General features: G+C 40.3%; 1 protein-coding gene across 2 annotated transcripts in view; it reads left to right on the forward strand.

The window, feature by feature from the left end:
- The window catches only part of SEC24A (SEC24 homolog A, COPII coat complex component), a 68,560-nt gene that overhangs the window by 12,089 nt on the left and 41,603 nt on the right, over positions 1–14,868 (forward strand). Inside the window, exons 2-5 of one of the 2 annotated variants that reach the window (XM_005865579.2) lie at positions 6,778–6,851; positions 7,220–7,696; positions 12,611–12,781; positions 14,726–14,803. In XM_005865579.2, the coding sequence (XP_005865641.1) occupies positions 6,803–6,851; positions 7,220–7,696; positions 12,611–12,781; positions 14,726–14,803 (775 nt within the window). In that variant the 5' untranslated portion in view covers positions 6,778–6,802. The remainder of the gene's footprint in view (positions 1–6,777; positions 6,852–7,219; positions 7,697–12,610; positions 12,782–14,725; positions 14,804–14,868) is intronic. The other variant, XM_005865578.2, reaches the window with a different exon arrangement.

Consider the following 14,868-nt stretch of genomic DNA (forward strand, 5'->3'; position numbering starts at 1 on the left):
GAGTGACACCAATTTGCATGTTTCTCTTTTATTAGTGTAGACTAGAAGCCTGTTGCACAAAGATTTGCGCAATAGGCCTTCCTTCCCCTGGCTGCCGGCACCAGTTTTCCTCTGGCACCTGGGACCCAGGCCTTTGGTCCAGCTGCAGCGGAGAAGCCAAGCCTCTTCAGTCTTCAGTCTTCAGTCTGGCCAGAGCCTTCAGTCTTCGCTCCACGCCTGTGTATGCAAATTAACCACCATCTTTGTTGGGTTAATTTGCATACTCATCCAATTGGCTGGTGGGCATAGCAGAGTGACACCAATTTGCATGTTTCTCTTTTATTAGTGTAGATGATTCCAGACCAAAGCTCACTATTTAAATACTTTAAACACTTTTCCATTGGAATCCTATGTCACATTTCACATTTTTAAAATATGTTTCTTACTTCAGAGTCCTTAGACAGGGATCAGTAAAAAAACAACAACTCTTAATTATAGATAGGAAGATTAAGAAATTAACCTGAGCCCTGGTGGTGTGGCTCAGTTGACCTTTGAACAATGCCAGGGTTAGGAGCATCGATCCTCTGCACCGTCGAAAATCTGCACATGACTATTGACTTCCCCAAAACTAAATGACTAATAATCTACTATTGATCGGAAGCCTTACCAATAACATAGTCAATTAACACATATTTTGTATGCTGTATGTATTACATACTGTATTCTTACAATAAAGTAAGCTAGAGAAAAGAAAATTATAAGAGCCTGGTTGGCATGGCTATGAACCAAGAGGTCAGGGTTTGGTTCCTGGTCAGGGCACAAACCCGAGTTGCGGGCTTGATCCCCAGTGGGGGTGTGCAGGAGGCAGCCAATCAATGATTCTCTCTCATCATTGATGTTTCTATCTCTCCCTCTCCTAATACTCTTTTTGTAATTTATCCCTGTTGCTTATTCATTTCATTGACAAACAGTCTATTGTGTGACTAATCTACAATTTCTTTATCTCCTGTTGATGGATATTTCATTTCTTTCCAGTTTTTCATTATTATAAACAATGCTGCAGCTAACACATTTGGATCTATTTCTTTTGTCCTGGAAGGATACCTATGTTTTTTTATTTTGGAGAGCAATGTATATAGACTAACTTCCTCCTTCCAACTCATATATATGTTTCTGTAGGCCTCCCAATTTACCTCTCTATATATACACAGACTTATGTATGTTTGTATAAGCATTGCATAATTATGAAATGATTCAAATTAATCTGTTAACATTTGTACATTGGTTGCATGGACTAAGGAGGTATGAATAGAAGATAAATATTTTCTTTTTATATCTTTTAAGCATAAATAGTTCAAAGACTTTTTTTAAGTTTATGTGAGTACCATATTTTTAAAAATATGCATCTTATTTCCTAATTTTATTTAATTTTAAAAAAATATTTATTTATTGCCGAAGCCGGTTTGGCTCAGTGGATAGAGTGTCGGCCTGCGGACTGAGGGGTCCCAGGTTCGATTCCGGTCGGGAAGCATGTACCTTGGTTGCGGGCACATTCCCAGTGGGAGATGTGCAGGAGGCAGCTGATCGATGTTTCTCTCTCATCGATGTTTCTAACTCTCTGTCTCTCTCCCTTCCTCTCTGTGGGGAATCAATAAAATATATTTAAAAAAATATTTATTTATTGACTAGAGGCCTGGCGCATAAAATTCGTGCGTGGGTACAGTTCCTAGGCCTGGCCTGTGATCAAGGCCATCTTCCCCAGCTCTCTACAGCCAGCCCTCCCCCCCACCACCCATCCCTAGTTACCCGTTCCCCATCGGGTGATTGGTGCCTGATGGCCGGGGGAAGGGACCGAGAGGTCCACTGTTCCTGCCTGGTCACTGGCCCCGCCCCTGCTTCGGGTGGCCATCATGCAATCGGAGCCTGCCAGCCAGGGAAAGGGACTGAGAGGTGGTCAGTGCACCTCATAGTGACTGTTCCAGTGGTTGTTCCGCTGTTAGGGTCAATTTGCATATTACCCTTTTATTATATAGGATATGCCTCGGCTTTCTGTATGTCTGCTTTTGAGAAGTGTTTAAGTCCTTTGCCCATTTTTTGATTGGATTGTTTATCTTCCTTTTGTTAAGTTGTATGAGTTCCCTATAAATTTTGGAGATTAAACCCTTATCATATGTCACATTGGCAAATATGTTCTCCCATGCAGTGGGCTTTCTTGTTTTTATGGTTTCCCGTCTTATGTTTAAGTCTTTATCTATTTTGAGCTTATTTTTGTGTATGGTGTAAGTTGGGGTCAAGTTTCATTTTTTTAAAAATATATTTTATTGATTTTTTACAGAGAGGAAGGGAGAGAGACAGAGAGTTAGAAACATCGATGAGAGAGAAACATCGATCAGCTGCCTCCTGCACATCTCCCACTGGGAATGTGCCCACAACCAAGGTACATGCTCCCCGACCGGAATCGAACCTGGGACCTTTCAGTCCTCAGGCCGACGCTCTATCCACTGAGCCAAACTGGTTTCGGCAAGTTTCATTTTTTTGCATGTATCCAATTTTTCCAGCACCATTTGTTGAAGGGACTGTCTTGACTCCATTGTGTGCTCTTGCCTCCTTTGTCAAATATTAGTTGAGCATAATGGCTTGGATTGATTTCTGGGTTCTCTGTTCTGTTTCATTGGTCTATTTGTATGTTCCTGCGCCAGTACCAGGCTGTTTTGAGAACAGTGGCTTTGTAATACAACTTGATGTCTAGTATTGTGATCCCTGCAACTTTATTCTTTTTTCTCAGGATTGCTGTGACTATTCGGGGTCTTTTTTTGTTCCATATAAATTTTTGGAGAGTTTGTTATAGGTCTTTGAAAAATTAACAAATCTACAAATGACAAGTGCTGGCGAGGATGTGGAGAAAAGGGAACCCTCATGCAAACTGGCACAGCCTCTGTGGAAAACAGAGGAGTTTCCTCAAAAAAATTAAAAATGGAGCTCCCATTTGACTCAGTAAGCCCACTCCTAGGAATATATCCCAAGAAATCAGAAACACCAATCAGAAAGAACATATGCACCCCTATGTTCATAGCAGCACAATTTATAATAGCTAAGATTTGGAAACAGCCTAAGCGTCCATCAGCAGATGAGTGGATTAAAAAACTGTGTCATATCTATACAGTAGAATACTATGTGCTGTAAAAAAGAAAGAACTCTTATCATTTACAACAGCATGGATGGACCTGGGGAGCATTATGCTAATCGAAATAAGCCAGTCAGAGAAGGATAAGTATCACATGATCTCACTCATTTGTGGAATATAATGAACAACATAAACTGATGGGGAAAAAAAATAGATCCAGAGACATAGAAGCATTGAACAGGCCCTCAAACCTCAGAGGGAAGGCAGGGGGAGGGTGGGTGGGCAGGGTGTGTGTGTGGGGGGGAGAGATCAACCAAAGAACTTGTATGCTTATAAGCATAACCAATGGACACAGACAATGGGGGTGGTGGTAAAGGCCAGGGCTGGGAAGCAGGGCAGGCTGGGAGAGAACAACGGTGGAAAAGGGGACATATGTAATACTTTCAACAATAAAGAATTTTTTTTAAGTTATTTATTTAATTGTTTTTAAAAAAATCTTTATTGTTGAAAGTGTTACATAGGTCCTCCTTTTTCCCCCATTAACTTCTTCCAGCCAGCTCCCGTCCCTGTCCCCTACGCCCCAGGCCCTCACCACCCCATTGTCTGTTTCCACAGGTTATGCATATATGCATAAAAGTTCATTGATTTTTCTTTTTATTATTGCCTATTTTTATGGACAGAAATAATAGTATAGTCCTCAATAGAAGTGCTGATTTTTAAAGGTTATTTAATTAATTAATTAATTTATTTATTTCCTTTAGAGAGGAAGGGAGAGGGATAGAGAGATAGAAACATGGAGAGAGAAATATCATGATAGGCTGCCTCCTGCTCGCACCCTACTGGGGATTGAGCCTGCAACTGGGGCATGTGCCCTAACCAGGAATTGAACCGGGGCCTCTTGGTTCCTGGGTTGATGCTCAATCACTGAGCCACACCGGCTGGGTCTGATTAATTTTTTATAGCAGTTTTAAAATGTACAATTCAATGTTTTTTAGTATATTGACAGAGTTTGGCAACCATAACTACAATCAGGTTTTTAAAAAATACATTTTTATTGATTTCAGGGAAGAAGGGAGAGGGAGAGAGAGAGAGAAACATCAATAATGAGAGAGAATCATTGATTGGCTGCCTCCTGCACACCCCTCACTGGGGATCGAGCCTGCAACCCAGGCATGTGCCCTGACTAAGAATCAAACCGTGACCTCCTGATTCACAGGTTGACGCTCAACCACTGAACCACGCCAGCCAGGCACTACAATTTTTAGAATATTTTTATCACCCCAAAAAGAAACTCTATACCCATTAGTAGTCACTTCCCATCCCCTTCTCCTAGCCACTGCAACCATAAATCTACATCTGTGTGTGTGGATTTTCCTACTCTGGACATTTTATATAAATGGATCATATAATGTATGGCCCTTAGCATGATGTTTTCAAGGTTTATTTATGTTGTAGTGTGTTGTCAATACTTCATTCCTGTTATGACCAAACTGGAGGCCTGGTGCACGAAATTCGAGCACGGGTGGGTGTATCACTCAGCCTGGCCTGCGTCCCCTCGCAATCCAGGACCCCTTGGGTAGGGTCCCTAGGCCTGGCCGGCGATCAGGGCCTATCGGGGCTTTCTTTCTCCCAGCTGCCAGCAGCTGGCCCCACCCCCACTGCTGCTACTGCTTGCCATCTGTGCGGCACTGCCCCCTTCCCTCCCCCGCCACCGGTCGCCTTCCTCTGCTGGTCAACAGGCATGGGGTGCAATCACTTGGCTGGCCTGGGCCTGCCTCTGCAGGGCCATCACTGGCCGGCCCCTCACACCTGCCACAGTGTCGCTGGCTGGTGGCTGGGGCCTCCCTCTGTGTGGCAATTCATCGTAGGGTGATGGTGGGCCCCCCAACCCCCCGACCAATCGCATCACACCTGCCTTGGCTGGCCTGGCGCTAGTGCGTGCATAGCATGGTCGTCCGGAAAGTTGTCCGGACAGTTGTTCTGCTGTTCGGTCGATTTGCATATTATGCTTTTATTATTATAGACTAGAGGCCCGGTGCACAAAAATTTGTGCACTCGGGGGGCGGTGGGAGGGGGTTCCCCCAGCCCGGCCTGTGCCCTCTCGCAGTCTGGGACCCCTCGGGAGATAACGACCTGCTGGCTTAGGCCTGCTCCCGGTGGCAGAGGGCAGGCCCAATCCCTAGGTGCAGCCCCTGGTTAGGCTCAGAGCAGGGACGATTGGGGAGTTGGGGCGCTGCCCTGTCATGCACAGAGCAGGGCTGATCGGGAGGTTGCGATGCCACCCTCTGCACCCTGTCACACTCAGGGCAGGGCCAATGGGGAGGTTATGGCTCTACCCTGTCACACACAGAGCAAGGCCCGTGGAGGGGGGTTGGGGCGCCACCCTCTATCACCCACAGAGCAGGGCCGATCAGGGGGTTGAGGAGCTCCCCCCTGTCACTCACAGAGTAGGGCCGATAGGGGAGTTGGGGCACCGCCCCCTGTCACACACAGAGCAGGGCGGATCAGGGGGTTGGGGCGCTGCACCCTGTCACACTCAGGGCAGGGCCAATGGGGAGGTTATGGCTCTACCCTGTCACACACAGAGCAAGGCCCGTGGAGGGGGGTTGGGGCGCCACCCTCTATCACCCACAGAGCAGGGCCGATCAGGGGGTTGGGGCGCCACCACTGTCACACTCGGGGCAGGGCTGATGGAGAGGTTATGGCTCTACCCTGTCACACACAGAGCAGGGCCGATCAGGGGGTTGGTGTGCTGCACCCTGTCAAACGCAGAGGCGCAGGGCAATCAGGGGATTGGGGAGCTCCCCCCTATCAGGCACAGAGGAGGGCTGATCAGGGGGTTGGGGTGCCTTCCCCTGTCACGAACAGAGTAGGGCGGATAGGGAGGTTGTGGCCCCGCCCCCTGTCACACACAGAGCCTCAGGGCGATCAGGGGGTTTGGGCGCTGCCCCCTGTCATGCTGATCCCGGTGCCGGGAGCCTCGCTGCTCCGCTGATCCCGGTGCTGGGAGGCATATTACCCTTTTACTATATAGGATAGAGGCCTGGTGCATGGGTAGGGGCTGGCTGGTTTGCCCTGAAGGGTGTCCTGGCTCCGGGTGGGGGTCCCCACTGGGGTGCCTGGCCAGTCTGGGTGAGGGGCTGAGGGCTGTTTTCCGGCTGTTGAGTGACTAAAGCTTCCAACCGCTCCTTGTTTTCTTCTCTCTTTTTTTTTTTTATTCTGGGCCAGCTTTAGCTCTGAGGCCTCGCTGCTGAAAACATAGACACAATGTTGTGGTCTGAGCCCAGGCTGAATGGAAGCCCTTTTCTGGGGTTTTGTTTAGCTTCTTATTTGCAACATAGTATATAGTTGCTTAGAGTTGCAACTGAGAGGCTGGCAAGTGAGGCAGCGAACGTTGGAGTCTGCAGCAAGCAAGCCTCGTGCTCGCTTCAGTGCCTGGCTGCCGGCCGCCATCTTGGCTGACAGTTAATTTGCATATACTCACTGATTAGCCAATGAAAAGGGTAGCGGTCGTACGCCAATTACCATGTTTCTCTTTTATTAGCGTAGATAATATTCCATTGGTTCCCTTTTGTACCCCTACTTACCAGTTTATGGACATTTGGGTTGTTTCCACTTTTTGACTATTAGTAATAATGATGTTATGATATTCGTGTGTATAAATTTTTATGCAGACAAGAAGTGGAATTGCTGGATTGAATGATAACTGTGTTTAACATTTGGAGGAACTACCAAACTGTTTTCCAATGTAGGTGCACCATTTTACATTTTCACTAGCATTGAATGAGGGTTCCATTTTCTGCACATCCTAGTCAGCACTTGCTATTTTCCTTTTTAACAATCCTATTTGGTGTGAGTGGTATCTCATTGTGATTTTGATTTGTATTTCTCTAGTGACTAATGTTGACTGTTTTTGTATGTGTTTACTGGCCATTTATTTATATATCTCTTTGGAAATGTATTTGAATGTTTATTTAACTCCTTTGTTTATTTTTAAATTAGGTTATTTGTCTTTTTATTGTTGAGTTGTAAGAATACCATATATTTTATTGTATTTTTTAAAGTATTGCTTTATTCGTTTGCAAGACTGATTTTTTTTCCTCCTCTTATTGGAAGGTCCTATCCAAAATGCACTGCTGTCTGCACAAGGATATAATTCTCAGCTTCCAGGATCCTACTCTCATCTATTGCCAGCAAAGACTTTGAATCCAGTCTCTGGACAGTCGAACTATGGTGGTTCTCAGACTGTTACTCCATTAAATAATTATCAGGGACCTGGGCAGACTCTTCATAGACCACCTGTGGCTTCTAATGCAGTGACACCTTCACTCCATAGTGGTCCTGTTCCCCGAATGCCACAACATGCTTCTCAGAACCCAGCTGCTACACCAATGCCTTCTGGTAGCTTTCATCCTGGAGCCAATGTACCGCCACCTCTGAATTGGCAGTATAACTATCCATCCACAGGATCACAGACAAACCATTATCCTCATGTATCAACTGGACCAACTATATCTGGGAATACAAATTTGACAAGTCATCAGTATGTTTCTTCTGGAGATCCTTCACTTCAAAACAACTTCATAAAATCAGGTAGAGTTCTTTAAAATATAGAAATGGGAAACTTTTGCTTAATTAGACATTTGAATTAATGTTTCAAGTCTTAAAACCATTGTAAGATTATTGATTTTTTAAATCATTGTTAATGTTTAAATAAACTGTTTCTCTAACCTTTAAGTTAACTTAAAATTGTGGATTGTTCCTGCTTTGTATCTTATCCTCTATGTTTCCTTGAGTCACTCATGGTATTTCAGGGATTCTGGAATGCACGCAGAACCACTCCCTTAAGGACTGATCATTACTTTTATTAAATTGGTTTTGTTTTGTATTCTAGGGAAGATCAATCCCTGTGGTTTCTCTTTGGTCTTTTTATTTTATTTTCTTATATTTTCATTGATTTCAGAGAGGAAGGGAGAAGGAGAGAGAGAGGTAGAAATAACAATGATGAGAGAGAATCAATGATTGGCTGCCTCCTGTATGCACACACTGGGGATCGAACTCGAAACTCAGGCATGTGCCCTGACCGGGAATCGGAACTATGACCTTCTGGTTCATAGGTTGATGCTCAATCATTGAGCCACACCTTCTGGCTCTCTTTGGTCTTGATTTGAGACTTGGGTTATCTTTTTGTTATGGCATAGACAGTTTTTGGCCCCAGAAACTGTAGGATCTCAGATGTCAAAACAGATCATACTTTCGGAGTGAGGAATGTTATTGAGCATAACTGCAGTCAGAAAGCAGTAGACATGAAGAACCAATATCAGCCCTTGTCATTTTGGCTCAGTGGATAGAACATTGGCCTATGGACAGAAGGGTCCCTGGTTTGATTCCGGTCAAGGGCACGTACGTTGGTTGCAGGTTCCTCCACTGGCCCGGGTCCTGGTCAGGGCCCGTGCAGGAGGGAATCAATCGATGTTTCTCTCATGTTTCTGTCTTTCCCTCTCTCTTCCATTCTCTCTGAAGATCAATGGAAAAATATCCTCGGGTGAGGATTAAAAATAATAATAAAATAAAAAAGGAATAAAGTGGAAAAAAAAAAGAATCCAATGCATTCAATAAGCAAAATACAAAAAGAAGAAGAAAAAAAGCAGTGGACATATTTTTATATTTATGTTTTCTTCTAAGAGTTTTAGCTCCAATATTTATGTATTTGATCAATTTTGAGTTAATTTTCTTTTTATATGGTGTTAGGTAGGAATTCAGCTTCATTCTTGTGCATTTGCTAAACTATTCTTAATCCCATTGAATTTTCTTGGCACCCTTGTTGAAAATCAATTGCTCATAAATGTAAGGGTTTATTTCTGGACTCTAAATTCTGTTTCATTGATCTATATGTCTATTTCTTTATACCAGCACCAAACATCTTGATTACTGTAGCTTTGTAGTGATCTTTGGATTTGGGAAGTCTGGCCCTACCAACTTCGTTTTTCGTTTTCAAGGTTGTTTTGGCTGTACATCACTTTGGGAAGAAATCTATATATTCTTGGACTGACTTTTATCTTTTTATTTTTAACCTCAATGTTTGATCATATCCGCTTCATTTAACTATTAAAATTTGTCTTATACACTTATAAATATTAGTAGTGTTACTTTGAAAAGCATTTAAAACCCTGTATCGAAGTGGTTCTCAACCTTCTGGCCCTTTAAATACAGTTCCTCATGTTGTGACCCAACCATAAAATTATTTTTGTTGCTACTTTATAACTGTAATGTTGCTACTGTTATGAATCGTAATGTAAATATCTGATATGCAGGATGGTCTTAGGCGACCCCTGTGAAAGGGTCGTTCGACCGCCAAAGGGGTCGCGACCCAAAGGTTGAGAACCGCTGCTGTATCGGGATATGCAGGTTGAGTCTGCTCAGCAGACATCCTCAAGGAAATGAATTATGAAAGCATCCAAGTGAAATAGTAAACAATAGTAAACAATAATTACCTTTTTATACTCATGTGTATTACTGCGTATACTATATACACTTCATCAGGCTTGTGGTTTAACTGCTAAAACTACTTATTTTTCTTACCTCCTTGATCAGCCATTGACCCTGATGAATGCATTTTGGCCTCGTAAAGCGTAAGGCTATTCCTAGAAACTTAATTTCTTTGTCAAAATCTTTTGACCCACAATTGTTAGAACCAAAATTCTCCTGGTTGCTTTTATTTTTTAATTTTTAAAAATTTTTATTTATTGATTCTAGAGAGAGAGGAAACTCATATATGCATTCATTGATTGACTCTTGTATGTGTCCTAACTGGGGATTGAACCACAACCTTGGCGTATTGCTCTAACCAACTGAGCCACTTGGCCAGGGCTCTCCTGGTTACTTTTATTCTTATTCTTATTGACACTATGAGTGAGCATCAGTCAGTTGAAATTAATGAATATTCACTTCATAATTAATAATTATATGTAACAATTATTTAATATTTATTATTTTCCAGCACTTTGCCAGATTTTTATATGTGTTATCTTAATTTTCATAACAGTTTCTTTTATAAGAAATAACTCTGAGGCCTGAATCATTTACCCAAAGCCACAAGAAAATAATATGGGCCCTAACCGGCTTGGCTCAGTGGATAGAGCGTCGGCCTGCGGACTGAAGGGTCCCAGGTTCGATTCTGGTCAAGGGCGCATGCCCGGATTGTGGGCTTGATCCCCAGTGGGGGACTTGCAGGAGGCAGCCAATCCATGATTCTCTCTCATCATGGATGTTTCTGTCTCTACCTCTTCCTTCCTCTCTGAAATCAATAAAAATATATTTAAAAAATAAAAAAAGAATAAGTGTAGCTTCTTGTTTAAAAACACACGATCAATAATCTGAAATATTTTTGGCGCTAACAGAAACATTCAGGTAGAGCACCTTGACTGCAGCACAAATGTGGTGAAAGAGGCATAAGCAAGTGTCATTACTTATGAAGGTTTCCATGTAAAAGTAGGAGAAAGATAAATAAACTAATGAAATGAACCTAAAATAAATGTATGACTACCCTTCTTTTTTCTTATGAGAAAAAAAATTCTTCATGTTTGACCCCTGTTTTTTCAACCCATCATTAATAATAGGTGCCTGGTTGTTCAATTTCAAAACTGTATATAAGTTATACTAAGTTTCTAGTCCACATATTAAAATTCTTCCCCCTCCCCCCCTAATAGTCCATCTGTTAGCATCCTTGCATTAGTTTTAGGGATCTTAGGAGACAGGTTCTAAAACACTAGTTATTACTGTTATAAATAAGAATTATGCAGTTTGAAAAAATAATGATTATCCTATAAAATGTAGCATATTTTTGGATTCAAAAGCATTCTTTTGAAAGCTGTGAAAAATCTCTGTAAGTTCACTTGAATGCTGTTAAACATTAGGTTGTTACATTTTTGTGAACAGATGTGTCATACGTTCTTGTTCATGCTGAGTTGGTACTGTACCTTGCCCTTTTGTTCCTTTGACTTGTCTGTATTGCCAAAGATATGGAAGATATGTGTGGGTGCTTCTTTGATAAGGGTGTTACATGGTAGTAATCTTTGTCTTCACTTTTGTCAACAAGGCACTGATTAGTCTTATTGGGAGCCATAAAGTTTAGTAATACAATAATTTTTCAATTTGGCCCTGGAAAATTGAATACTGTTGAAGAAGCATATTGAAAATTTTTATTTGCCAATCTTTATTCCTTTAGTTGTACAAAATTACAGGGTTAACTGTAGAATATATTATAAAGTAAGATTTATTATCTATTTCATTTACAAATTCAGAGGATAAAAAAAGCCTTGGGCTGAAAAATTAAATCACATACTTATCAGTATTATTTTATCTACTTTGCAGACTTTGTTCCTCCTCTTTGGCAAATGAGAAGGTGGAAGTAATACTGTTGACTTGAGTGAATAGATGGTTGTGGGTTTTGGAACTTTTGATATTACATAGAAGAATTTCCTCAAGAGTAACTGATAATGTTTTTTACACTAGCCAGAACTTAATTGTCCTAATGGAAAATTGGTGTAGTTGAGGCAGTGAAAATACTGGTAGATACCAGAACAAATATCATGTAATTCTTAGTTTAGTTTGATGAGTATTTTTATACCTTTCGGATAGTGACCTATAAGGCATATGCATAAACTTTGAATCATTTCCTGTTTTTTAAGCTTAGGGAGTGTTTTTAATATAGTATTTAAACCATTATTGAAAGTAAACTACTTTTTAAAAAATGTATTTTTATTGATTTCAGAGAGGAAGGGAGAGGGAGAGAGAGATAGAAACATCAATGATGGGAGAGAATCTTTGATTAGTTGCCTCCTGAACACCCCCGACTGGGAATCCAGCCCGCAACCCAGGCATGTGCCCTGATGGGAATCAAACCATGACCTCCTGGTTCATAGGTCGATGCTCAACCAATGAGCCATGCCAGCTGGACAAAAGTAAACTGTTGATTATCATTAGGTTATTGAAAGGTACAAATATACAATCTCATTTTTAATAGGTTATACACCGCCAATAAAAATGAAGCAGAATGAAATAAAACTTAGAGAATTTAGAGTATCACAATACTAACAAATTACAAAGTATTTACAATACTAACTCTAAACCTAATCAATGTTAATTGAATGGACTATATTAATAGGTCATTAATAAAATTTTATTCGTGTTAATTTCTACTGGAATATTTGATGTGGCCTATTGAAACTGCGACCAATGAAAAATTAATCAATTAAGAGGGCACTGTCTCTATCTTATAAGTGATTTGATGTTGAGTTTATACTGCTTTAATAATTTACTATAGGAGAGACTTGGCAAGATGTAAAGTATGCATATAAATTAAGTTACAAACCTGGGAAGTTAACATATTTCTGGTATTTTGTTGGTGGTTGTAATTAAAATGTCAAAGTTACTCAGATTTAGTGAAAGGCTATTTGGCCTTTGTCTTAAATTCTTAAGTAACGTGAAAAACCAATGTTTTCATAGGTTCTGCACCCCCCTTAGTGAATCCACCTCTGCCTACCACTTTCCAACCAGGAGTTCCTCTTGGGCCTCCTCCAACTGGAGGACCACCTCCAGTGAGGGCCCTAAGTCCTCAGAAATCATCACATAGGGATGTGCCTCAGCCCTCATTTAATTCACCTATCAACCAAGAAGGTAAGCATGGCAAAACCAAGTCAAGTCCTAAAGGTTTGACTTAGGGTAGAAGAATGAATATTATCTGAAATCTGTGTATCCATATCATATTTTTTCCAGAAAATCTAGTTGTTTTGGTCAGGGTTGGCCTTCAGAAATTTAGAGTTTAAAGAACTTCCTCAAAATTCCACAGTCCTATGTATGCTGGGCTGTGAACTAGCATTCAGGAACCACTGCTGTTAACTTTTTTTATTGCTGTGGTTATAAAGTTAGGTGCCTTTCGGGAGAGGGAGGTGAGAGAAGAGTTCCTGCTTTTTTGTTAGAACTATTCTTTTAATATACTGGCTTTTTTTCATGGAAGTGGCATTTTGATTGTCACTGTTACTGTAAATATTAGCAAATATTTATGAATCTAAATACAAAGTTAAATATACAAGCATTTTGAAGTTTTATATAAATAAAATGTCTTAAAGCATTGTCTTCAGATATAATTTTAAAATGTTTATTAATTTAAATAATATTTTGTAAAATAAGAAATTTGATTTTAGCAGTAATATAACCATTGCAGCAAGATATGGAAATAGGAAAACAGAAAAGGAGGGGGAAAACCATTACTTATATCCTACTACTAAATACAATAAATACAATTTTTCTTGTAGCAGTTCCTTTTTTTCTAGAATTATAAGTGTGTGAGGGGGAGATTTGTAAGTAGTTTGAAAAGAATGGTATTAACAATGAATAACAAAATGATAAAGCAATGTCCCACGGGTTGCCACATTATTTAAAATTTTAACCAATTAAAAATATACACACTGTTTTTGTTTGTTTCTGCAAAGTGTTTGTTTGTTTTAATCCTTACCCAAGGATATGTTTTTATTGATTTTTAGAGAGAGAGGAAAAGAGAGAGAGAGAAACATCCATATGAGAGAGAAATATCAATCAGTTGCTCTCTGCAGACAATTTTTTTTTTTGTTAATCCTCACCAGAGGATATGTTTCCATTGATTTTTAGAGAGAGAGGAAAAGAGAGAGAGAGAAACATTGATGTGAGAGAGACACATCGATTGGTTGCCTCTAGCACATTCCCATGATGGAGATAGAGATCAAGCCTGGAATAGAGGAGCTATGTGCCCTTTTTCGGAATCGAACCCATCACCCTTCAGTCCAAGGGCTGACGCTCTAACCATTGAGCAACCAGCTAGGGCTGCAAACAGTTTTTCTGTATCAACTCATGGCTAAAATCTGGTGGTCTTGAGAATTGCATAGAAGTTGTCAGCTGTATTGAAACCTTTAAACTTACCTATTTGGTGTCAAAATAACTATTAACGTTAGCACCTTTGTACTTAGGTGCTAGAGGTTGATGCTAGTCACTGATTTTAGTTGCTTCTGTACCTGAATTTGAGCTCTTAAATAGCGTACATACCTAGAAGTAAATTTTTACTCTTCATAAGCAGATGCCTCTGGTATTTAACTTTAACTCTTCAAATTGGGGGAAAAAAGATTTTTAAAAAATTTTAGTGGTGGTTCTCTAGACTGATGCAGTTGTTCTAATTAATTTATATCACCTTCAGATTAATTCTAAATTCTACCTTTTCCATATTTTGAAAAAAGTTATTTTCTCATTATTTTATTTTTAATTAGTACTGATTTTTTTTTCAGTGTGTATTGCTCTTAAGAGGTTTGTAATGCTACTGTTGCAAATGCTGAAATCTTTCAGATAGTATATAAATTTGTACACTCCACAAAGGACCATCCTTTTTAGAAGTTTATAAAATTATTTGCTACTTTGGTATATTTTGTACATTTAAAAACTGGCATTGTTTAAAATTTTATTTCAACATTTGACATTTTTCTTGGGCTGTGGTTTAAACTATATTTGTCATTTGAAAAGTTATCTTAAATTAGCTCCAGTCTTATTGAAATTGTAACAGTTGTTCTAATGTAAATATTAATAAACTTTTCTTAGGTATAACATCAAGTACCAATAATGGATCTATGATGGTTCACAATCGTTATGATGAAATTGAAGGCGGTGGCTTCTTGGGTGAGATGCTACGAAAGTTTTTTTCTTCTTGTTCATTTTAGGAAACAAAAAAGAAATCTTTATAA

The sequence above is a fragment of the Myotis brandtii genome, unplaced genomic scaffold (genome assembly GCF_000412655.1).
Source record: "Myotis brandtii unplaced genomic scaffold, ASM41265v1 scaffold208, whole genome shotgun sequence".
NCBI lineage: Eukaryota > Metazoa > Chordata > Mammalia > Chiroptera > Vespertilionidae > Myotis > Myotis brandtii.